The sequence below is a fragment of the Rhinatrema bivittatum genome, chromosome 8 (assembly GCF_901001135.1).
Source record: "Rhinatrema bivittatum chromosome 8, aRhiBiv1.1, whole genome shotgun sequence".
Lineage (NCBI taxonomy): Eukaryota > Metazoa > Chordata > Amphibia > Gymnophiona > Rhinatrematidae > Rhinatrema > Rhinatrema bivittatum.
The window spans coordinates 131,014,709-131,041,608 of NC_042622.1; the positions used below are offsets into that span (position 1 = coordinate 131,014,709).

A 26,900-nucleotide genomic window follows, 5' to 3' on the forward strand; every position below is an offset into this window, starting at 1 on the left:
TGGGGCCTCCGACTTAATATCGCCATGATATTAAGTCAGAGGGTGCACAGAAAAGCAGTTTTTACTGCTTTTCTGTGCACTTCCCGACGCTGGCAGAAATTAACGCCAGCCTTTGGGCAGGCGTTAATTTCTGAAAGTAAATGTGTGGCTTGGCGGCACATTTTACTTTCTGTATCACGCGGTAATAACTAATAGGGCTACCAACATGCATTTGCATGTTGTGGGCGCTATTAGTTTTGGGGGGGGTTGGACGTGCGTTTTCAACGCACTATTACCCCTTACTGAATAAGGGGTAAAGCTAGCGCATCGAAAATGTGCGTCCAAATGTGGGTTAACAGTGCGCTCCACCGGAGCGCACTGTACTGTATCGGCCTGTATGTGAGTGCTCCGTGACTGCAGTCTCCCCTTCTTTCATATTTTGAAAATTGCGCCTCCTCGCATGCCCACTTAGACTTGTAGTCTAAGAGGAAAGACCAAGGATTCAGTGGCATGAAGTTTGAACCAGCTCCCCCAGCAGACAGATACTCCCTCTAGAGTTGGTTTAAGGGTACATCAGCAAGACAGTTTCCTTTCCTTTAACATTCTTCTACAATGGAAAAATAGTGAATTTGGTCTCTAGTGCTGCCAGACTGACACGTTTCACAGCCATTATGGTAATGATACTGGGAGGTGAGCAGAAACATTACTTGTGGTCTTAAATCCTGTCCATATTCGAGGCATTTATTGGTGAACAGAATTCATTGGATCACGTCATAAATCTGCTTAAGTCTCTGGATAGGAGGGGAGAAAGGGAAGGGAGAAAAAAAGTTTAAAAAAAAATCTAAATATATATCTAAGAAAAAATATTCTCCCACAATTTCTAGGATCACCATAATTTGATCTATGGTATGACTCATAAATCCCATTCACCAATAAACACTTCAGATTAGAAATGAGGTTTAAAATAGCAGTGGCAGATCCCCATTTTATTGTCCAGCTCTGTGAAACAAAAAAAGCCACAACACAGTGGTGCAAGTTCCACAGCATGGGTGTCTGCATGCCTTCACACTGGGAAAGGGAACAAAGGACACCATGCTTTCAAACAACCTGCATACCTTTAGGACACTAGAATTTAAACAAGATTAATTAGGCCTCTCACAGAAGTATTCCACAGGCTACTCTAAAGATTCCCTGAGATTCTCTCCAACTAGTGTTAAAAGGTCCCCTGAGGGTTACATGAATGGCAGATTCTTCAACAGCCTAAGATTTAAAACCACTTTCTTGCTTGGGGCTCTCCATTTGTCAGTGCAAGGAGATTAAAAAAGGTGCCAAACCAGTGATATCATACAGTAACACAAAGCCCACCAAACACGAGCTGGAAGCTGCCCTAACATGCTGGCAAGCTTTGCAGAAGCACAACAAAAAAAGCCATGTAAACTTCTCCATCATGAAGGCAAGTCTGCTGGAGCTACACAATACCCACTACAGTCCATCGGCTCAGCTGCACAATCTTGGTGAAATTTCACTTGTAAACTAATCCCACAAATTTGTGCAAAATCTGAGAACAGCAAATTAGTTTACAAATCTGTTTATTTATTAATGGGTAAGATGACCAACTGCCTGGTTTTGGATGGGACAGACCGGTTTTTAAAATAAATGAATAGTGTTCGATTACAAAGGTAACTGGACACTGTAATGTCCGGTCAGCCATACAGACCCATCCCCAATCCAGAATCGAGAAGGCAAGTGAATGATTGGCAGACTCTAACTCGCCCCGTCATAGTGGCCAAAAGAGGAAGGCATCCATCAGTCAGCATTTCTGCCAATCATTTTCACTCTCCTCAGTGTGAGGGGCAGTAGCTTCAGCCAATCTGATACTGTGCCATGCAGCCAATGGCAGGAGGTGCAGGCCTGGACGGGGACTTCGTGTGTCAGACTGTTGGTGAGAGTAACTGAGTGGGGATCCCACATAGAAATAGCTACATGGTGGGAAGGGGAAGAAAAACTAAAGCAGGCTGTGGAGGCCCAGGGCAATACTACACTGGACTTGTACTCCATCTCTAAATTGCCTCCAGGTGCTATGCAATTGAATTTGCTATGGGGAGTTCCAGCTTAAATGAGAGAAAGCATGTGCCGGTCTATGTGTTTGTGTGTGCTTTTCTGTACACCCTCTGACTTAATATCATGGCGATTTTAAGTCGGAGGTCCCAAAAGTTAAAAATAATTAAAAATAAAAAAAAAATTTTAAATTGGCCCGCTGCTCTCGGGGTTGAAAACCATAGGCTCAATTTTGCCGGCGTCTGGTTTCCGAACCCGTGGACAGCTGCCGCTCCGGTCAAAAAAGAGGCGCTAGGGATGTGCTAGTGTCCCTAGCACCTCTTTTTACCATGGGCCCTCATTTGCATGCGGGCCGAAGCTAAACTGCGCACACAGGAAAGTGGCCTGTGAGCACGCCGGGAGAGCGGGCGCTTGCCTGCTCTCCCGCGACTTTTACTGTATCGGCCCATTAGTGAGGATGCAGGACAGTTTTAAGGCACTGGGAGCAAATTTATGCAAATGAGGGGGGAGAAGGAGGGGGAAGGCAGTGCCCCCCCTCCCAATGGCAGGAGGTGCAGTCCAGATCTGTGGAAACTTGGCCACCCCATTAATGGGTCAGTTTAACACCACAGTCATAGTGGATCCACCTAAAACTTCCCACTGGATTAAAAGAAATCTATTTTATTTTTTTGGATTACTATAGGATTACCAATTGTTTTGGCAAAGTCCACAGCAAAATTCACACCCATTGTTCTTGCCATACATCTCACCAAAGTCTTTGTCAGGTTGTATTTCCTTCTGACCTAGTTCATGTATACAGTATGTGTCTGGGTGTCTGCAATACAGGGGGATGCTCTTTTCTCAACAAAGATTATCAGTGAACTCTGCACACAGTCTGTGACATGTAAATATACAGGTTACCTTAAAACCTGCCACAGGTCAAATCTTGTCACAATATCATTCTACTCTATATCCCCCGAGTATTTCACGTAGACAATCATGCCTCTGTGACAATATCCTTTTATATAAACTAGTACTAATGCTTTAAAGCAGCCGCATTCATTAACAAATAAGCCACATCCCACAAAACTATCAACTTGGTTTTCAAACTTGGCTCATGCCAGTGTTTGTATTTCCAGGTCTCTTTGTTTGGTTTAAATAAAGAAAGACTACAACAGGTACACACTCACCAACCAGTTTACCTGAAGTAGAGGGAGATATGGAAGAAAAGGAACAATGAAAGGAACTCTGTCTACAAAGCCTGATATTAGAGCCTTTGTAAAAGGTGCTAAAACTGGAGTTTAAAATAAGAATGCACAGAGGGAAAATGTTTCAATTTTTCATTTCAGGGACAGGGTGGGTTTATTCAAGTTTTGGTTTGTTTAATGTTTATTTCTGTTTGTTTTGTTTGAAGAACCAAAATAAACATTCAATTATAAAAAGAAATGGTTCCCCACAACCCACCCCCAGAGGTCTGTGATGTAGCGAGAGGCAGGAGTGATAGCAGACTGCTCCTGCCCCAGCAACTCCAGGTTGGAAATGCCAGCGGGGCTACAGCAGCTGGGGATCACTCCTGCCTCTCAATATATCAGAGACCCCTGCGGAAACGGAAAGTGTGGTATCGGGTGGGGGCCTTGTCTTTTTATATTTTTTTTCTTTTAAATTTAATGTTTATTTTGGATCTGCAAACAAAACAAACAGAAATAAACATTAAATGAACCGAAACCTTAATAGACTCCCTCCCCACTGAAATGAAAAACAAATTTTTTTCTTCACTGTACATTCTTATTTTAAACTGTTTTAGCTTCTTTTAATAAGGCTCTAACACCAGCTTTAGTTTCTATTTCTTCTGTATCCTGCTCTACTTCAGCTAAACTGGTTAGTGAGTGTGTAACTGTTACAGTTTTTGTTTTTTTTAAAGAAAACCGAAAGACCTGGAAATACAAACACCACTGGAAGAAGCAAAATCTAGAAATGAAGTTGATAATTGGGAGTCTTATTTAAAAAAAAACACTGGTAATATTTTGACATATTAATAAGGGATAACAGTCTGGAGGAGGACTGATTTGCAAATTGCCCATTTGTGTAAGGAGGGTTGTAAAGAAGAAGGTGCAGAAGACACAGCATACCAGAAATATGTCTGAAAATATTTTATTGAAGTAAAAACAACTAAAAAGGTGTCATGGGGAGTCTATCAGTTCCTATTAGATATAAATTCTTGGAGTCTCTATTCCAATACTGTCACGAATGGGAAAGGGACAGAGACCAATAGCCAATGCTGGCAAGTGAGAATGACCTGGAATATAAATGTAATCCCTAAAACAGGGATATGGGTAAGATAAATTTGGGATAGACAAATTATTTAAAAAATGTATATGAAAAACAAATTTATCTCACACTGTATGTGTCATTTGAAGGACATGCATTTGGTTCCATGTGGAGCTGGAGAGAAGGTTTTGCTGCTGGGTAATTATGCACAATAGGACTTGCATACCCAATGGATTGGAAGGTCCAGCCACTCCAGCAAAATATAACAACTATAATTTTAGGCTACCAAAAAAGAAAATCGAAAACAGAGGAAGAAAAAAATGGAAACAGAAGCCCAGAATGGGCAGCAACATATTGAAGCCTGCAAAAAGCAACGGATAAGGATTTGCCAAACCACAAAGTTAGAGACTCCTAAAATACTGCATCTATAAGATGATACCACCACCGCTGCCCACAGCTAGTTTTGAAATAGTGCTCCCCTTCAATGAACAGTTTTTTTTTTCATACTGTAGGGACCAGGGTTAGGAGGGAGAGCAGCTTTTAGGGTACACAATACTATGCATTACTATGGGCTGCAGGGTTGGTCCTGGAAAATATCTCCTATTTTCACTCCTCTGGATGGAGATCTCATGGCAAACTTGTAACCCTAACACTATTAGCAAAAATGAAAACCACTATAAAATGTTCTCATCTTTTTATGCAACAACATATAAAATTTAAATTTATTAAATAACTACACCAAGAAAACAATATAACTGAAGCCCCTGAAATGGGATATTGCTAAGAAAGTTGAACTGGGTACTTGGGACATCATCTGAATAAAAAAAAAAAAAAGATTTTACTTTGTAACTGTATGCATTAATTCCAGAGACAGACTAAGATCGGGAAGTTAGGATTGGTTGTGGATCAGATCATAGGCTTCTCTCCCATGATAAACTTGTCTGATAGAACGTTGACTGAGGTACAATATCAAGTTTAGCATAAAGGTCTTTCTTTTGTTCTCACTCAGTAGCAAGCTTCTATTACATTTTGACAGGATTTACATAAATTTATCAGACAATTGCAATTGAAGTTATATTTTTTCAACAACCCTGCAACCTTAAGTTATGTATCTATTGTAAGAAATAAGTCTAAATGGGTCCTAGCAGGACCCATGAACCCTTGCATTTTTACCTTTCAGCAATTAGTGCTTAATGACATAACAACACTTGAGCAGCAGAGTAAAAAAAATGTTTTTAACTTGAATAGGAAAAAGTTTTAGCTATGCAGGAGCTATCTTCAGATTGGAGACTGTGGTGAAACCTGCTGATAAGGGGGAGGCACAGCCATTATGAACACCAGTGATTATGTCACCCAAGATCCACAAGTCATTAACTCAACTCTCGGGTCTTCTGATAGTGTCCTCTATAGGGATCAGCCTTGGAACCACTTTTTATTTTCTTCGATTGTCTGTTGAAACCTTTGTAACTGATGCCTGGTCATATGTGAAAGATTCACTGAATATGTTTAAGATTTTATGAGCTGCAAATGATATACATAGAGTTACCTTTCTGGTCAACTTTGATGTGGAATCATTGTATACGGGTATACCGCAAAAAAAAGCTTTAGAGATAATTGCGTCAATGTCCTATTCCAGTAGGAATGCCCACTGACTTTATAGGTGAATTGGCTGAACTGGCACTGTGCCAAAGTTAGTTTGATTTTCAAGGGGAATTATTTCTCCAAATACAAGGCACAGTAACAGGAGTCTATGTGGCTCCCAATGTTGCCAATTTGTCACCTTTTTTGAAGAAAAATATTTGTATAGCAATCAGTGGTCCTCGCTATGGAAATGGGAAATAGATGGTTGAATAGTCAGGATGTACAATTGGAGGTCCATATTCAGTTAGCCGTATAATCAGATAAAGCAAATGTTGCTTACCTGTAACAGGTGTTCTCACAGGACAGCAATATGTTAGTCCTCACATATAGGTGACGTCACAGGATGGAGCCCAATCACGGAAAACTTCTGTCAAAGTTTCCAGAACTTTGACTGGCCCCTACTGGGCATGCCCAGCATGGCACTAACCCTGCAACCAGCAGGGGTCCCCCTTCAGTCTTGTTTTGAAAGCTACAGGTAATGCCGAAAAATAAAAGAAAACGAACCCAACACCGCAGGGCAGCGGGCGGGTTTCGTGAAGACTAACATCCTGCTGTCCTGTGAGAACACCTGTTACAGGTAAGCAACATTTGCTTTCTCACAGGTCAAGCAGGATGGTAGTCCTCACATATGGGTGAGTACCGAGCTGAGGATGTCCGAAAATGCACCAAATGTACCCAAAGGCGTGCAACAGGCACAACAACTGGGGTGGAATTTGGTAGAGGGCATCTGGAACCCTATCGGGCAGGCGGAAGGGTGTTGGTACGTCACATTGGAAAAAGGTTACGGAGGACAGATTGGCCGAAGATGGAATCCTGTCTTCCGGCTTTGTCCAAGCAATAGTGGACTGCGAAAGTATGGAGTGAGCTCCAGGTTGCAGCTCTGCAAATGTCAGGAAGCGGCACCGATCGTAGGTGTGCTACTGAAGTCGCCATGGCCCTCACAAAGTGTGCTTTAACACGGTCTTTAAAAGGAATGCCTGCTTGCTGATAGCAAAAAGATATGCAATCCGCCAACCAGGAGGAAAGAGCCTGCTTACCCACAGGTTGCCCTAATTTGTTGGGATGGAAAGAGACGAATAACTGAGTGCTCTTCCTGTGTGCAACTGTACGGTCTAGATAGAAAGCTAGAGCCCGTTTACAGTCAAGGGTATGCAGAGTCTGTTCCCCTGGGTTGGAGTGAGGCCTGGGAAAGAAGATAGGTAGTATGATGGATTGATTAATATGAAACTCCGAAACTACCTTGGGCAAAAACTTAGGGTGAGTGCGGAGTACCGCCCGGTCCTGCAGGAGTTTAGTGTAAGGCGGATAGGTGACTAGGGCCTGTAACTCACTAACCCTGTGAGCAGAAGTGATAGATAAAAGGAATAACACTTTCCATGTGAGATATTTAAGGTCACAGGAGTGGAGAGGTTCGAAAGGTGGTTTCATGAGCTGACCTAGAACCAGGTTAAGGTCCCAAGAAGGGGCCGGAGGACGTAAAGGTGGCTTGATATGGAGCAAGCCTTTAAGAAATCATGTTACGAGGGGTTGTACCGAGATAGTGATATCCCCGATTCCTTTATGCACTGACATGCATTCTAATGGAAGAGGTCTTTAGACCGGATTCTGATAAATGCCAGAGATAGTCCAAGAATTTTGGGATTGGACAGGAAAAGGGATCAAGGGACTGCGAAGTGCACCATGATGTGTACCTTTTCCATTTATAGGAATAAGATTTTCTTGTGGAAGGCTTGCGTGAAGCAATCAGGACACGAGAAACTGATTCGGAAAGGTTAAGTGGTTGAAGGATTAACTTTTCAACATCCATGCCGTCAGGGACAAGGCTTGAAGGTTGGGATGGAGTAGGCATCCGTCGTTTTGAGTGATCAGATGCGGGTCCATTCCCAAGGGAATGTGCTTGCGGATGGAGAGATCCTGGAGTATGGGAAACCACACTTGGAGCGGCCAGTGAGGTGCTATCAGGATCATGGTCCCTCTGTCCTGACATAGCTACACGAGAGTCTTCGAGAGAAGAGGAAGTGGAGGGAATGCATAAAGTGGAGGGAATGCATAAAGTGGAGGGAATGCATAAAGCAGACCGGTTGCCCATGTGAGGGAGAATGCATCTCTGGGCCGAGAATACTTGCTCCGAATTAGGGAGCAGTAATTGTCCACTTTGTGGTTCTGAGGGGACGCAAAGAGGTCTATTTGGGGATACCCCCATTGCTTGAAGAGAGAGATCGCTACCGATGGATTGAGCGACCACTCGTGCAGTTGGAAGAGACGGCTCAGTTTGTCTGCCAAGACATTGTTCACACCCAGCAAGTAGGTGGCCCTGAGGTACATCGAGTGGGAGAGCGCTTCCGCCCAAATCTGCGCAGCTTCCTGACACAGAAGGAAGGAGCCTGTGCCACCTTGCTTGTTGATGTACCACATGGCCACCTGGTTGTCCGTCTGAATCAGGATTACGTGATTTGATAGGGAATCCTGAAAAGCTCTGAGAGCATATCGGATTGCTCGAAGTTCCAGGAAATTTATCTGGTGTTTGGCTTCCTCTAGAGACCAAGATCCTTGCATCTGTAGATTGTTTACATGAGCTCCCCAACCGATGTTGGAAGCGTCGGTGGTGAGAATGATTTGAGGATCTGGGAGATGGAAGGCAATCCCTGGAGGAGATTGGTGTGATCTTTCCACCAGGCGAGAGATAGACGGAGTGCGTCGGTGATGTAAACAATGGTTGACAGAGGCTGAGTGGCTTGAATCCATTTTGACCTCAGAGTCCAATGTATGACTCTCATGGCCAGGCTGGCCATTGGTGTCACATAGACTGAGGACGCCATGTGTCCCAGCAGGACGAGGAATTGGCGAGCTGTTGCTGTGTGTTGAGACTGCAACTGGTGACCTAGAGACACGAGGGTTTGAGCTCGCTGCTGAGGGAGAAAGGCTTTTGCCTGTAAGGTGTCCAAGTCTTCCCCAATGAAGGTTAAGGTTTGAGATGGGAGTAAATAGGATTTCTCGTAATTGACAAGAAATCCTAGAGATATTAGAGTGTGAATGGTCAGGTTCAGGGAGGACCGAGCGATTTGCTGGGTTGGAGCCCTGATCAGTCAGTCGTCCAGATAGGGATAGACATGGACACCTTCCTTCCTGAGAAAGGCTGCGACAACTACGAGGCATTTGGTGAAAACTCGTGGTGCCGATGCTAGGCCGAAAGAGAGCACTCGATATTGGTAGTGCTTTTGGCCTACTAAAAAAGCGGAGATACTTGCGATGAGCCGGAGCTATCGCAATGTGGGTGTAAGCGTCTCAGAGGTCTAGAGAGCAGAGCCAGTCTCCTCTTTGTAGCAGAGGTAGAAGAGAGCCTAAGGTTACCATCTTGAACTTCTCTCTTTGAAGGTACTTGTTAAGAGCTCGTAGGTCCAGAATTGGACGAAGTCCTCCTAACTTTTTTGGGATCAGAAAGTACCGGGAATAGAATCCTAGGCCTTGTTGTGAAAGAGGGACAGGTTCTATTGCGTTTGACTGGAGAAGGAGGGAAACCTCTTGCTCCAGAAGGACAGAGTGGCCGGTTAGTCCCCATGTTTGCATGGGGACTAACCGGTGGAAGAGTTAAGAAGTTTAGGTGGTAACCCTGAGCAATGATTGCTAGCACCCTTGGTCGGTTGTGATTGAGTGCCACTTTTCGTGAAAGTGACCTAATCGACCTCCCACTGGTATGCTTTGTAGAGGGATCTGGCTTCCGCTCTCCAAGTGAAAGTCAAAAACCCGAAGCAGGCCCTGGCTGGGGAGCTGCTTGCTGTTTTTGCTTTCGAGGCTGGCGAGGCTGAGATTTTTGGTAAGGCCTCGTCGGCCTGGATCTTGTTGGTGGGGGATAATACTTCCGTGTACGGAAGAATGATTTTTTAGAGTCCTTCTTGATGGGCTGTTTAGAAGGGAAATCAGAAGGTATCGATGAGAGCTGTTTGAGGGTCTCATGGTCCTTTAATTCAGCAACTATTTGTTGAATTTGTTCTCCAAATAGATTATCCCCTAAGCAGGGCAGGTCAGAAAGTCTGTCTTGAACTTCTGGGCGAAGATCAGAAGACTTGAGCCAGGCCCAGCGTCTTGCCGAAATGGCAGCTGCAGACACTCTAGTAGAAGTGTCAAAAATATCATAAGCTGTTCTAATTTCATGTTTTCCAGCTTCAAAGCCCTTAGTTATAAGGGCTTGAAGATGTTGTTGGAATTGTTCATGCAGGATTTCAGAGAAATCTTGTATTTGCTTGAAAATGACCCTATTGTATTGGGTCATGTACAGCTGATAAGAAGCTATTCTGGAGATAAGCATGGCCCCTTGGTATACTCGTCGACCAATATTATCTAAGAACTTGTGTTCTTTGATAGGAGGTATAGATGAGTATGGCTTCGTTCTTTTTGCTTTCGTTTGGGCTGATTCAACCACTACTGATTGGTGGTCAAGCTGAGGTTTGTGAAAGCCAGGTGCTGACTGTACGAGATAAGTAGAGTCAGCTTTTTTATGTACTGGAGCAATGGATCCAGGATTCTCCCAATTCTTTTTTAGAAGGTCAAGAAAAACCTGATGAATTGGAATGGAAGTGATCACTTTAGGGGCATCCAGGAATTGGAGAAGCACCATCTTCTGGTGCCTGTCATCTTGCTCCGTCTTGACCAGTTCCGACATTTCCTTCACAAAATTGATGAAAGAGAGGTCCTCTGGAGGAGAACGCTTTCTACTTTCAGTAGGAGAGGGTGGTGAAGGTAAATCATCAGTGTCTGTGGACGTATCATCCCCCAGGTGTCATAAGGATCAGCGGGATGACCTGTAGGACCAGGAAGGGTTGGATACCCGAAGGTCCCGGCTGAGGCTCCGAGAAAATCGAAGGAATCACCGGGGGCACCGAGAATGCCCTGGCGGGCATCGGTGCTGGCATCGAAGGCATCAATGGTGCCGATGTGCGTATCGCTCCCGAAGAATGAATCGGTGACGAGGGACGACATGGCATCGATGGTTGAGGCACAACTCCCGAAGGAGAAATGCGGAACGGTGTTTCTCCTCCCGATGAAGCTGTCATCGGGGAGCGCACCGGGGCTGTCGGCAACCCAGGAATTACCGGTGGAAGGGCAGTCATGAGCGCTTCCATCCGGGAAAGCAGCGGTGCCAGCGCTGCTGGAATCGGGTCGGTGACTGGTTCCACTCTCGGCGCCGGAGGGACCTAGAACCGTTGCATCGCCTTGTCGATGGCCTCCTGGACCAGCCGGTCCAGTTCTTCTTGGAGACCTGAGGTAACAAGACCTGGCTCCGTAACGGAAGAGGGAGGCTGAGGCAGAGCCGGAGGGACCACGTTTACAGGCGGAATCGCGACTCCCAAACCCCGATCGGGTAAGGGTTGCCTTGATGTCTCGGTCGCACGAGCGGACGGTGCCACTCCTGGCCGGGGCTTCTTCGATAGAGGTTCGGACGGTATCGAGGTCGATGACTTCAGTTCCTCGAGGGTCCGAGATTTGCGATGCCGATGGCAATGTTTCTCCCTCCGATCCCCTCGATCTTCGGGGGAAGGGACGGGAGTCGATGGCCGTGAAGACGTCGATGGCGAGCAGTCACCGGACGGTTGTCAATGGTGGTGCGACTTCGACGGTGCCAGTTCCGATGACGTAGATGCGATGGACGGCGTCGGGGTGTGAGCACAGACAAGGAGTCCCATCTTCTCCATTCTGGCTTTGCGACCTTTTGGTGTCATAAGGGCACATTTGGTGCAAGTCAGGACGTCATGCTCACTACCTAAACACAATACACAGACTCTATGAGGGTCTGTGATAGACATGGTGTGCGTACAATCTGGGCATCGACGGAAACCCAACGCCATGTCCATGGCAAAAATTGAGCCGCGGTGCGGTCGACGGCCAGTAGGCCGTGAGGGCCAAACTCGACGGTAAATGACGAAAAACGGCAAAAAAACTTACCGAAGTACCACGGGCTGAGTAAAGAAAGAGGAGGGACCCCTGTGGGGCAGATTTAACCTTAAAGAAGTCCGTGAAGAAATTCCTGTCAGGAATGTGGTCAGAGCTCCTTAACCACTAGGCTACTGCTGCGTGGAATAAAGAAGACTGAAGGGGGACCCCTGCTGGCTGCAGGGTTAGTGCCATGCTGGGCATGCCCAGTAGGGGCCAGTCAAAGTTCTGGAAACTTTGACAGAAGTTTTCCGTGATTGGGCTCCGTCCTGTGATGTCACCCATATGCGAGGACTACCATCCTGCTTGTCCTGTGAGAACTAGCAGGATATATGCAGAGGTGTGGTTGGCTGAATATACCCAGCTATCAAAGGACTGGATTTTCTAAAATCGCACGGCTTTCTGAATCCCGCGGTAATGGGAGACAGGGGGGAGAAGCGGGGGGCAGGCCTGCGAAAGCCAGCAGTGATCGCACTACCACGGTGTTATCGCTGCCGGCTTTCGCACCCAATAGCACCACCATGAAAGGTGATGCTATTGGGTGCGCTACTGGCGGCGATAACGGGTCTTACCTAATCACCACCAGCGAAGTTACCACCGCATCCTCCCCGACACTGTCCAGACTTCCTCTTTCGGATTCGACTCCACCCCTATCTAGCTATCGCACGCAAAAAGCGACTTTTCGCAACATACAAATGCTCAATCATTCATCTGATTGAGTGCCACCTGTTGTTGAAATGGCACAATCGACATCCCACTGGTATGTGGGGCAATGAAAGCTGGATGCTGCTCTCTATGTAAGAGTCAAAAACCAGAAGCAGGGCCCGGCTGAGGGGCTGTTTGCGGTTTTTGTTTCTGTGTCTGACGAGACTGGGCTTTCTGGAACGGTCTTGAAGAACGGGTTCTAATTGGTGGCGGTACGATTTCTTCGGGCGGAAGAATGACTTCTTAGAGTCTTTCCTAAAAGGCTGTTTTGAAGAGTATTCAGAAGGCATGAGAGAGAGCTGTCTCAGGGTCTCATGATGGTCCTTTAGTTCCGCCACCATCCGTTGAATCTGCTCGCCAAACAGATTGTCTCCTACACAGGGGAGGTCAGACAATCTGTTCTGAACTTCAGGGCGAAGGTCGGAAGACTTGAGCCAGGCCCATCGTCTTGCCAAGATAGCAGCTGCAGATAGCCTGGTTGTATGGCAAAGATATCATAAGATGATCATATCTCATGCTTGCCTGCCTCAAAACCCTTGTTGACTAGGGTCTGGAGTTGCTCTTGAAATTGCTGAGGCAGGGAGTCTGTTAAGTCTTGCATCTGCTTAAATAAGACCCTATTATATTGGGTCATATAGAGCTGATAAGAAGCAATTCTGGAGATGAGCATTGATCCCTGGAAAACACCGCGACCAATGGCATCTAGAAATTTCTGTTCCTTGCCTGGGGGAAAGGAAGTGTGAGGTTTTGCTCTCCCTGCTCTTTTCTGGGCAGATTTGACAACCACAGACTGGTGATCCAATTGAGGTTTGCCAAAACCTGGAGCTGACTGAATGAGATAGGTTGTGTCAGCTTTCCTGTGGACTGGAGCCACAGAGCCAGGATGTTCCCAGTTCTTTTTGAGGAGATCTAGAAGAACCTGGTGGATAGGGATGGAGGTTCCTTCCTTGGGAGCATCCAGAAATTGAAACAGCTCCATCATTTGATGCCTGTTATCTTGTTCAGTCTGCAATTGGAAGGGTACCAATTCAGAAATCCTCTGGAGGAGAACACTTTCTACTTTCAGTAGGTGAAGGTGGTAAAGGCAAATCATCGGTGTCTGGTGAAGAATCATCAGTCCAGGTATCGTAGGGATCAACACCTGCTCCTCTAGGGACTAGAGGAGGATGGGGCAGTGGGATCCCTGAAGGTCTTGATTGAGGCTCCGAAGGACTCGAAGGAATAACTGGAGGCACCGATGAAAGCATCGAAGGCACTGGTGCAGGCATCGAGGGCATTGATGGATGGCTCGGTGGAGCCGATGGACGCGTCGGCACCGATGAGTGGATCGGTGGTACCGACGGACTTATTGGCATTGACGGCTGAGGCATCGGCAGAACTCCCGAAGGAGGGATGCGGAACAGTGTTTCTCCTCCTGTTGACAACGCAAGCGGGGAGGGCACAGGAGCCATCGGTGACCCGGGGGTCCATCGGTGGAAAAGCGGCCATAAGCGCTTCCATCCTCGAGAACAGCGGTGCCAACACTGCTGGAATCGGGTCAGTGGTCGGTTCCGCAATCGGTACTAGTGTCGGTGCCAGAGGAACCTGGAGTCGATGCATCGCCTTGTCGAGGGCCTCCTGAACCATCCGGTCCAATTCTTCTCAGAGACCTGAAGCAAGTAGCCCCGACTCCGGAACAGAAGAAGGAGGCAGAGGCATAGCCGAAGGGACCACCGTTAAAGGAGGAGTCACGGCTCCCGATACCCTGTCGGGTAAGGGTTGCCTCAGTGACCCAGTCGCCAAAAAGGTTGGTGCCTTTTCTGGACAGGGTTTCTTTGACGGTGGCTCGGACGATGGCGAGGTCGATGATTTCGGTCCCACGATGGTCCGAGACTTTCGATGCCGGTGGCGATGTTTATCTCTACAATCCCCTCGGTCCTGAGGGGGAGTAGAGGGTGACAAATGCCGAGAAGTTGTCGATGCTGGACGGTCACCGGCCGGAGGTCGATGCTGGCGCGAAGTTCATGGTGCTGGTTCTGACGACGTTGATGCAATGGACGGCATCAGGGTTTGAGCACAGAAGAGAAGCTCCATCTTCTCCATTCTAGCCTTGCAACCTTTTGGTGTCATAAGGGCAAATTTGGTACAAGTTAGGACATCGTGCTCACTTCCGAGATACATTACACAGACTTTGGGCTGGATTTTAAAAGGTTTACGCGCATAAGGTACGCACGTAACCCTTTTAAAACCCCCCTGCGCGCGCCGAGCCTATTTTGCATAGGCTCGGCGGCATGCGCAAGCCCCGGGACGTGTGCAAGTCCTGGGGCTTGCAAAAAGGGGCGGGTAGAGGCATGGCCAGGGAGCGTAGTTTTGGATTGGGGGCGTGTGGGCAGTCCGGAGGTGTGGCCAAGTGCCCTGACACAGCGGCCTGTGTCGGGGCCTACCGCACCGGCGCGCGTAAGTTACTACTGCACGGAGGCAGTAGTAACTGTTCAGATGAAGGTGGGAGGGTCTAGATAGGGCCAGGGGGGTGGGTTAGGTAGGGGAAGGGAGGGGAAGGTGTGGGGGGGGTGGAGGGAACGGGCAGCGCGTGCAGGGCTCGGTGCACGCAAGTTGCACAAATGTGCACTCCCTTGCGCGCACCAACCCCAGATTTTATAAGATACGCGCAGCCTGATGCGCGAACAAAAGTACGCGCGTGCGCTGTGTTTTAAAATGTACCCCAGCGTGATGGTCTGTGATGGACATGGTGCGATTACAGTCCAGGCACCGGTGGAACCCCGACACCATGACCATGAAAAAATTGAGCCGCTGTACGGTCGACGGCCAGTAGGCCTCGAGGGCCAAACTCGACGGTAATCGACGGAAAACAGGTAAAAAACTTACCGGAGTACTGAGGCTTGAAAAAGTTAAAGGAGGGACCCCTGTGGGGTAAATTAATTTTTAGTAATTCCGTGAGGAAAATTCCTGTCAGGAATCTCTGCAGAGCTCCTTAACCGCGTGGCTACTGCTGCACGGAAAAAAGAAGACTGAAGGGGGACCCCCGCTGGCTGCAGGGTTAGTGCCATGCTGGGCATGCCCAGTAGGGGCCAGTCAAAGTTCTGGATACTTTGACAAAAGTGTTCCGTGATTGGGTTCCATCCTGTGATGTCACCCATATGCGAGTATTACCATCCTGCTTGTCCTGTGAGAACATCTCGTGAATTTGATTCATTACCCATTCCAAAACCAACACTTCCCCAATTGGCATGCTCTTTTTCAGAATTCACACCTATCAATGATAACACCATCATTAACATCTTGTCAAAATCAAAACCCTCAAAAAGCCCCTTCAACCCCTTACTTCTTACTTAAAGACATGAAAGATTATATTGCACCATCCATCTCTAACATAGTAACGCATCCTTATCTCAAGATCTATTCCCAGACTCTATTAAGAAAACATCAGTTTTACTCATTCCCAAAAAGAAAAACCATGACTCCTCAGATTTAGCCAATTATCGGCCAATTGCTACGCTACCCTCTATAGCTAAAATCATAGAATCAGTTGTATTGCACCAAGTTTCTGAATACATAGACGACAATAATATTCTACACAACAACCAGCATGGATTCAGAAACGGACATAGTACAGAATCTCTACTCATTTCATCATTTGACACCATCATCAGCGGATTTGATTCCAGCACAAACTAAATCTTAGTGCTAACTGATATATCTGCAGTGTTTGATACATTAAATCACAATATTTTTTCTCCAACTTATCCCAGATTGGCATCAATGGTACAGTATTACAATGGTTCACGTTCTTCATCGCAAATCGCCCACAAAGAATCACAATGTGAAAATCCAAATCTGATTGGTACACCACTGAAACAGGTATACAGCAAAGTTTGGCACTCTCAGCCCTCTTATTTAACATATATCTCCTACCCCTATGCCATCTACTAGCTGGACTAAACTTAAATTTTTAAATCTATGCAGATGACATACAGTTTACCGTTCCAACACATACCCATAAAATCCCACGCAAAGAATCTAGGAATGATCATTGACTCTAGATTATCAATGACTAACAATATATCAGAAATAGTAACTAAAATCCTTTTTCAAAATACATATGCTTAAAAAACTTAAACCTTTACTACTATCATCTGACTTTTGTTTAGTTACACAACCTTTGATCCTCACAAACCTAGGCTACTGCAATTCCTTATACCTCGGACTACCTGTATCTACAATACAACCATTGCAACTCATTCAAAACGCCACAGCAAGAATTGTATTTAATCTGCCACGCAACGAACACATTATACCTATACTACAGCAGTTACACTGGCTTCCAATACCCCACCATATTACATACAAAATTCTGTCTATCATTCACAACTTACTATATAACTCCAATTCAATCTGGCTTTGTTCATTACTGAGACTATCCAAACCCACCAGACAACTCTGTTGCTTGGACAAATGCACGCTGGAAATTCCCTCAGTAAGAACTATCAGCCTAGCATTAACCCGAAAGCAAGCTTTTTCAGTCCCAGGTCTGACATTATGGAAATCTCTTCCAGAATATATTCGTTTAACGGCAAATCCCAAAGAATTTTAAAAAATGTTGAACTTACCTCTTTACACACAGGCTTATAATATACAACAACGAACATTTCTTTCCTGAATTTTGCACAGTTTATAAAATCAATAACTTAATGTAAATGTGATGTATTTTAAATGATGTACGTTATGATACTATGTATGTTTTATTGAAAACCGCCTAGATGGCTAGATCTCTACCCCACCGTGCGGTATATAAAAACTTTTAAATAAATAAAATAAATAAACAGAGATCTAAACATTGTAATGGCAGAACAATTCCCTGAAACATTTTATTTAAAAATTATTCTCTTATCTGCCCACTTGGAATGGCTAATGACACCTTAAAATATTGATGGTAATTTCCAAGTGATTCTATCCTAACTAACAGGCCGATACAGTAAAGTTCGCGGGAGAGCAGGCAAGCACCCGCTCTCCCAGCACGCGCACAGGCCAGTGTCCTGTGCGCGCGATACAGTAAAACAAAATATTTAAATTAGGGCCCACAGTAAAAAGAGGCACTAGGGACATTAGCGCGTCCCTAGTGCCTCTTTTTGGACAGGAGCAGTGGCTGTCAGCGGGTTTGACAGCCGACGCTCAATTTTGCCGGCGTTGGTTCTCGAGCCCGCTGACAGCAAAGGGTTCGGAAACCGGACGCCGGCAAAATTGAGCTTCCGGTATTTAACCTACGAGCTGATTTTAAATTTTTTTTTTTAAAATTTTTAACTTTTTTTTTACTTTTGGGACCTCCGACTTAATACTGCCATGATATTAAGTCGGAGGGTGCACAGAAAAGCAGTTTTTACTGCTTTTCTGTGCACTTCCCCGGCGCCGGCAGAAATAAACGCCTGTCTTTGGGAGGCGCTAATTTCTTAAAGTAAAATGTGCGGCTTGGCTGCACATTTTACTTGCTGTATCGCGCGGGAATGACTTATAAGGCCATCAACATGCATCTGCATGTTGCGGGAGCTATTAGTCTCAGGGGGGTTAGACGTGCATTTTCGACGCTCTATTACCCCTTACTGAATAAGGGGTAAAGCTAGCACGTCGAAAACACTCGTCCAAATGCGGGTTAACAGTATGCTCCACCAGAGCGCACTGTACTGTATTGGCCTGTAAGCAGTTATTTGAGTAAAAGGGTCTGTTTGAAATGGCCCTTCTCTCCTCTAAGGGGAAAAGTATCTGTGCCATGAGCAGCATTGGGACTTTTACCAGCACCACAAAAGGGATGGGGCTGATTGACAGCAGAGCCAGCAGACAATAGAGATGTGCATCATTTTATGTGTTCTTGTCGTTCTTCGTTTTTCGGCCGCCATGGAAAATGTCATTTTTTTTCGGTTTGGGTCTTTTTTTTCGAGAAAAATCGATTTTTAGTTGGTACGCGCTAACTCCCCATTAGTGCGCGCTAACTCCCATTAGTGCGCGCTAACTCCCATTAGTGCGCGCTAACTCCCATTAGTGCGCGCTAACTCCCATTAGTGCGCGCTAACTAAACAGTTAGATTTTGTTACTTTTTGTTAGTTTTTCTTAGTGCGCACTAACGGGGAATTAGCGCGCACTAACGGGGAATTAGCGCGTACTGACTCCCCCGTTAGTACGCACTAATCGGAAAAATGAATTTTTGCAAAAAAATGGGAAAATCACGATCTTTTTCAGGCTCCCTGAAACATGCCGAATTGGACAATTTCTTGAAATTTTCCAATTCGGCAAAAACGAATGCACATCTCTAGCAGTTAACGCATGGGGATATCATTTTGAAATCCCTGTGCCTCCTTCATGGGTAAAGCTGGCACAAAGTCTGTGAATATAGAAGTACTCGTGATGCCGATCAGCCTCAAATTTTCAAAAGGGAAACTGCAAGGCCCCGATCTTAAAAACTGACCCCTTAAAAAGAACAGTTTTAAAAGTGATTTATCCAGGTAAATTGGCTGTCTGAAAAATGCCCTCCCATAGTCCTCTTGCGCAAGTTTAAATTTGTAAGTGAGACTGACATGCAAACTTTTGAAAATCAAAAAACTATGCACATATGAGCGAAATAATGTTCTTTGTAAACTTCTCCACACATGATTCCCCTGTTGCTTCTCAACAGGGATGGACTGCAGGAAAATATTGGTTCGGGGCAATTTTCAAAACCAGCCCATGGGGGTAACTGACACTCATGCACTTTCCCTGCAGCACATGTGTCAACAGCTCCCAAAAGCATGCCAAGTTAACTCTGGAACCAGACAGAATTGAGCAAAAATATCTCCAAAATAAATGTCTTGTGAGATTAAAAAAAATCACTTACAAACATGTATATTATACTTGTATGAAGTGCTGTAAAACCCTGCAAAAAAAGTAAAAAAAGACCCTTGGAATTGGTATTAGATCTATTGTAATATGTGTTGGGTAAGAGCTTGGCCCTCAGAAAGCCATATGTAAACTGGATTACAATTTCAGTATAGTAAATCTCCCATATCAAAACTGCAATAACTGCCAGCACTCAAACACCAACAACCCTATTTATGAAAAGGCAAAACTGCAATTATTACACCAGGCCTAGAAAGCCAATACACATACTATTAGGAAAACAGAAAAAGCCAAGCTGTTACAGATCCCTACACAGAACCTACACACTAGCAGAATATGTCAAATCAGTCACACATGCGAAATATAAACAGATCCTCACAAAAATGCAGAATAAAGTAACCATAAAGTTTTAATACAAACATGCAGACCGAAACCAAACTGTTAACCGTAACAGGCCAGACTATTATGCAGTGCAACAATGGAAAAAATGATATAAATGTTCAACAGAAGTAAAACCATACTAATAAAAATAATATTTCAAAACAACTGATAAATAGAACATCTAATAATTGAAAATTCATAAATTTTCCAAAGACCAATAAAATATTTCAAACTCCATCGAATACGTAAAAATTATTAAGGTTAAAAAATCCCCTGTTGTTCATAACTGGAATCTTTTGATTTCCAGATGCCCTGAGATTGTCGTGGATTAGCAGGAGAGAGATGAGGGGTTGTTCCTCCCAATCTCTCTCTCTCTCATATATGCACACATGCTCAATCATAGAACATGCTCTCACACACACAGACATAGACATGCTCTCAGAAGCAGCAACACATACACAGACATGCTTTCACAGACACACGCACTTTCTCACAGACAAACACACAGACATGCTGTCTCAGACATGCTCTCACACACATAAAGCTCTCAGATACACAAGCACACAGACATGCCCTCACAGACACACACAAATGTGCTCTCACTCATTCACTTCCTCTCCCCTCCCCAGAAGAAGTACAGCGGCAGTCTCCTCTTTCAGCCTCCACGGCAGAGGGACTCTTCATTTTTCTTGAGGCTACGGGGGCTGATGCTGCTCTGTTTCCTGTGGGGGGGGGGGGGGAAGTGGGGGCCGCTTGCATGAAGGTGGAGGCCGAGGTAAGAGCGCTGCTGCTGCCGCTTCTTGGAGCCATGCGAACTTGGGGCTAATGCTGCCTCTTCCTGCAACAGCCTGTGCTCTTCTTTTTCCCGCATGGCCTCTTCTTCTTCCTGCCTGTGCGGACCCACCACTTCCTCTCCCAGGCCACTCAGACAGGAAGAAGGAGAAGTCATGCCGTCGCCCGCCCCCAGACTAGTGGCACACAAGCCCTGCATGCAGGTTCACTTCAGCGGCCCCGCAGATCTCTCTTCACACCGTGGCAGGATGGGCTCTGCTGTGACTCACAGGTCCTCTTCAGGCACAGCAGAATGAGCTGTGATGCAGCCCACAGGCCTCACTTTAAGCGTGGCTTCATCGGCTCTGCCACAACTTTGTAGATCTTTTTTTGGGCTGCAGCAGCCCTTCTCATTTTCTTTGCTGGGAATTCTTATTTAAAGAAAAAAAAATACGTGATGGGAGCGACTGGCCCACTGGGGGAAGCCCGATCCCCCAATAGGCCAATCCACCCTTGCTTCTCAAACCACCAATTATGAACATAAAACTAGGTTTTATGCACTCAAGTCACTTTTAAAATCAAACCCAAAATAGGGAGTCCTGGTGGGGGAGGATGGGTCAGTTTTTTTCTCTAAATATATAGAAGTCCACTTTCAGCCACTGTGCAGCTCAGCAAGTTAATCGGATAAACTTATCCAGCTAACTTTGTCTATATATTCAGCAGTGCAATTGCACCACTAAATATTAGGGATGTGAATCGTATTTCGGACGATTGAAAATATCGTACGATATTTTCAAAATCGTCAGAAATCGGGGGCTTCCCGAAACCAATAGGAAAACACCATGATATTGTTCGTGGGGTTCTCTTATCGTTTTGGGGGAGGCCGGGAAAAACGGCGCACAAAAATAATCCCTAAACCCACCCCGACTCTTTGAAACTAATCCCCCACCCTCCCGACCCCCCAAAAAACTTTTCACAGGTACCTGGGGGTCCAGTGGGGGTCCCGGGAGTGATCTCCCGCTCTCGGGCCGTCGGCTGCCACTAATCAAAATGGCGCCGATGGCCCTTTGTCCTTACCATGTGAAAGGGTATCCGTGCCATTGGCCAGCCCCTGTCACATGGAGGGAGCACTGGATGGCCGGCGCCATCTTTAAAAATGGTGCGGGCCATCCAGTGCTCCTACCATGTGACAGGGGCCGGCCAATGGCACGGATACCCTGTCACATGGTAAGGGCAAAGGGCCATCGGCGCCATTTTTATTAGTGGCAACCGACAGCCCGAGAGCGGGAGATCGCTCCCGGGACCCCGCTGGAGCACCAGGTACCTGTAAAAGGTTTTGGGGGGGTGGGGGAAGCTAAGGGATTAGTTTTAAAAGATCGGGGTGGGTTTTTTGTTTATCGGCTTGGGCGCAGCCGATAAAAAAAAAACCCGATCGGGCCAGACAAAAAAAAAAAAATCATGATATGAATCGGAACCAGAACCGAATCCAGTTCCGATTCCCATCTCTACTAAATATATCCAGCTACTCTAAGGTTAGCCGGATAAGTTTATCTGGTTAATTTTAGCACAGGCCTATGGGACAATCAGACTTAGCTGGATAACTTATCTGGCTAACTCATCTCCTTCCAGTTAAACTCCCAGAATGCTCCTAACTTATCTGGTCAAAAGTACCTGAATAGAGTTTAGCTGGATAAGTGCCCAAATATTCATTTAGCTGGATATCTTTTGAGTTATCCAGCTAAATACTTTTGAATACAGAACTCTTTGTCCCTTTTCTATACCAGACCAGACAGGCACTACACATTCTATGTTACTAAACGTGCCGTCTCCAAACATCTCAGAGTCTGCCAAATATATAGTTTCTCAGTTTTATAATAGATTGTATCGTGTCCAGAAGAATTCAAACTTTACCTGAGCAGGCAATGAGTTTCTGTCATTCTAAACAGCTAGCCTGTTACTAATTTCATTTGTAAGCAAGACTGACTTTAGTGCCAGCGGCGTCTTGTGCAAGCATCGGGAATGACACCCTCTATAGCCGGGAGAAAGAGAAACCACCCCCAAGCATAAGTGTGAGGCATCCCTTCTGCCATGCCCCTGAAACAGACCCTGTTTTAGTAAGATATGAATTACAAGAAAGTATATAATTATATTTTATTACAGTACTTTTACAAAGCTAATAAAAAGAATGCCAGACTATAGGAAACAGAAAAAGACCCAGCAGGGAAGAGACCTACCAAAATGTCTTTAGTTTAGAAAAAAACAAAAAAAAGGGGGGGAATGGGCATTTAGCTTTCCAGCAGAGTAAATAAAAGACAGTGAATGACTGCTTACATTTAAAGAGGTCCTCACGACCACAGTGAGTGCACCGCCCATAGAGGAGTCTTCTGGATGCTCCGAGGCTGGCATATGAACCTGTTAAAAATGAAAAGGGGAAAGAAAAGAAGAATCAGAGTTGGGAAAATGTACAGCAGAGACAGCACAGCTAGTAAGTCTAAGTTGGCATGGTAAAGCAATAAAGTTAAAAATTATAAGAAAGGATCTTCCTAATGACACCATCCCCTCTTTCTTAGGGTGTTAGATTGCTTAAGATGAACAAAAAAAAATCATCACTCAGCATCAGTTACTTAAAAAGCCCTTTATCAGTAATTATTAAATGCAGAACCAATTCTGCATCCAACACGGTCTGCCATCACTAAGAGAAATACATTGGAATCGCATGCTTCCAGCGTATCACTTCTAGTATTTCTAGGGGAGCTATGCTTCCAGTGAATTTCCCCTAGCGATGGCAGAAGCATCAAGCCAGGTTCGTGCTCGGCAGCTACAATGAACTGGGCTGAAGAATTATGGGGCTGATGCAATACAGCTGAGTGCACTGTTTAACCCGCGTTTGGATGCGGGTTTTGGATGCGGGTCCACAACCCCTTATTCTATAAGGGGATTAGCATGTCCAAAATGCACATCCAACCCCCCACAAAACTAATAGCGCTCATCACATGCAAATGCATGTTGACGAGGCTATTAGCAATTCTCCCTAGATCAAAAAAAAAGTGCACTGAACCCGCACATTTTTATGCTCAGAAATTAATGCCTCCCCAGAGCAGGCGTTAATTTCTGAGCAGCCCAAAAAAGTGTACAGAAAAACAGAAAATACCTCTTGTATGTACTCCCTCCAACTTAATATTGTGTCAGTATTAAGTTGGAGGAACCAAAAGGAGCAAATTGTTTAAAAAAAAAAGTTTTTTTTAAAGTGTGCCGGCGGTCAGGTTAGGAAAAAGGATGCCCAATTAACGAGCATCCATTTTCCTAACCCATGGCTGTGCACAGGTTAGGAAAACGGGCACTCGTAAAATTGAGCGTCTGTTTTCCTAACCCGCTGACAGCCACCTGACTGCCACCTTTCCTGGGCGCCCACTGTCAAGGAGATGCTAGGGGTGCACATTTGTCCCTAGCACCTCCGTGGCAGCGCGACCCCTCATTTAAATATTCAATTGCGCGCCCAGGAGAGGTGGCTGGGCACGCGTTAGGAAAGCGGGCGATCAACACTGAGTGCCTGTTTTCTGCTCTGATTTATTGCAATGGCCCCTTTATGCTTGAAGGTACCGAGAGAGTGGGAGAGTTTTGATTGGGATGGGGATGAAGGGAGGTCCTGGAGAAGAAACTTGCTTGACCTGGGCACAGGTGGACAACCAGTACCAGTTGTTTTATTTTTCTGGAGATGGGGGGGAAGTTTGGGGTGGGGGTGGGGGGAAGCTGCAGGCACCGCCCCGCAGGGCTGAACATTTGGAGCTCAGAGGGAAGGGGCTGTGATAGGGTACTAAGCCCTGCAATGTTTCTTTTTGTTTTTTAAACCCTGAAACGCAGCATTTAATTGGATATATTTTTTGAATAAAGCCAGTAAAGGCTAAAGTTTTCCAGCTAACCACAGCCAGTTAATTTTACATTTAACAAGCAATATTCAAAAATAGCCGATTACGTTTAAAGTTATCCGGCTACAGTTAGCCGGATAACTTTAAATTGAAGATATTTAGTGGCACACTTATCCCCCTGAATATCCCAGATAACTTATCCAGCTAACTGTAGCCAGATAGATTATCCCATTATTTGAATATCTGCCTCTTTGCTAATGCTGCCCTCTAGCTCAAAAGGATTCAAGCTTTCGTAAAATAGGAACTACCTCACATTGTTAAGGAAAATACAAATCTAGAGGGGCAATGGAAAATAAAATGTTAGCATTTCCTTTCATTGTAAACAGGAATTATGGTACAGGAGCTTTAGATAGTTCACAGATCTCCTCTTTAGGTGCAAGGCTGAAGATCAGACACATCTCCTCACTTCTTTCCGTCACCCTTGCAGTCGTACCTGAAGAAGGGACCAGTGTGATCTCAAAACCTCATGTAGTACATTATTTTCTCAGTAAAGTAAAATGTATCACACCCTACAAAACTTCCTCTTTTCTCCAGGACTAAATATAGCTACTAGAATTCTACACTAGATGCCTAACAATATACCCCTATCCAACTGGGTGAAAATTACTCCCTTCTTTCTAAAATACAGTGCACTTATAAATTGCTGCACCATAAGGAGAAACACTACTGAGCAGGGGGATACATAGAGAAGCAAGCTGAGGAATGCCAAATCCCAAACTATGGATGTTAAAACAAAAATAACTGAGATCCACAACTTCTTCCCCTTCTTCTACCTTCTTTTTACAGCCAGACAGTATCTTCTTATTCTTTGGGCTTCCAACCCATATAAATCCTGCCTCAACTCAACTTGGTGCTAATTATGACAGAGAGGGTCTGAGGTTAATGCAGACCTTCTTCCACCTCTCTGGAGGTTTGATTGACCCATAGACCTACTACCTAGGACCACGCCTCCCCGAGGGCGTACCTATCCTCTTTCTCTTCCCGAGACAAAGGCCATGATGGAGTACATTCAAGAAAATCTTGCGAAGGGATTCATCCACCCCTCTACGTCTCCTGCCGGAGCAGGATTCTTTTTTGTGACCAAGAAAGATAGGTCTCTCAGGACGTGTATCGACCACCGTGGCCTGAACTCCATTACCCGTAAAGGCCACTGATCTCAGAATTATTCGATCGCCTGCATGGATCGTCCATATATACCAAGTTGGACCTATGCGGGCCGTACAACTTGGTACAAATCCGCCCTGACAATATTTGGAAGACAGCTTTTAACACCAGAGACAGACATTACGAATACCTGGTGATGCCCTTCGGTCTCTGTAACGCACCTGCAGTTTTCCAATGAATGATGAATGAAATCTTCAGAGATCTGCTATACACCAAGGTTGTGGTGTACCTGGATGACATCCTTGTCTTTTCTAAAGATTTGGCCACACACCGCACTGATGTCCGTACTGTCCTCCAATGCCTTCGTGAGAATCACTTATTTGCAAAGTTGGATAAGTGTTTATTTGAGAAATCCAGTCTGCCATTCCTCAGGTATATTATCTCCCAGCAAGGATTCTTTATGGACCCTACCAAGTTAAAAGGAATCCGAGACTGGCCGCAGCCCGTGGGTCTTAAGGCTATCCAGCAGTTCTTAGGATTCTCAAATTACTATCGTCATTTTATTCCACACTCGCAAAGGCCAAGATACTCGAAATTGGACACCGGAACCATCACAGCCTTCTACCGCCTTAAAGAAGCTTTCCAGGCTGGGTCTTGTCTTCATCACCCTGACCCAAATCGCCCCTATCAGGTAGAAGTGAATGCCTCCGCGATTGGAGCTGGGGTGGTCCTGAGCCAACGCACCGCTTCTGGATCCATAGTTCCATGTTCATTCTACTCTAGCAAGTTCTCGTCAGTGGAACAAAATTATAGTATTGGAGATCGCGAGTTACTTGCCATCAAACTGGCCCTTGAAGAATGGCACCTGTGGCTAGAGGGCGCTCAGTACAAATTCATAGTGTTCACTGATCATAAGAACCTGGAACATTTGAGACATGCCCAACTTCTCAATGCCCGTCAGGACAGATGGGCATTATTCTTTTCCAGGTTCAATTTTGAACTTCGTTACCGTCCAGTTGAGAAAAACCTCCGGGCAGATGCCCTTTCACGCTCTTTCGAGCCTGAGGATACTCCGGAAGAACATGACCATATCATAGATCCAGCTTGTATTTGCTTGTCTGCTACTCACCCAGTCCCTACTGGGAAGACTGTTATGCCCTGATGACTCCGAGAAAGAGTCCTCCAATGGGCACATGACTCAAAGTTTGCCGGTCACCCAGAGCAAGCACGAACCTTGGCGCTGCTCCAGCAGTTATTCTGGTGGCCCACTATGGTCTCTTATGCAAAAGCATATGTCAA

At 45.5% G+C, this 26,900-nt stretch overlaps 1 protein-coding gene across 1 annotated transcript in view; it reads right to left on the reverse strand.

Annotated features, from left to right (window-relative positions):
• LOC115097568 (collagen alpha-1(XI) chain-like) overlaps positions 1-26,900 on the reverse strand; it is a 319,380-nt gene that overhangs the window by 241,898 nt on the left and 50,582 nt on the right. Inside the window, exon 5 of the mRNA XM_029613505.1 lies at positions 22,903-22,983. Coding sequence (XP_029469365.1) covers positions 22,903-22,983 — 81 coding nt within the window. The remainder of the gene's footprint in view (positions 1-22,902; positions 22,984-26,900) is intronic.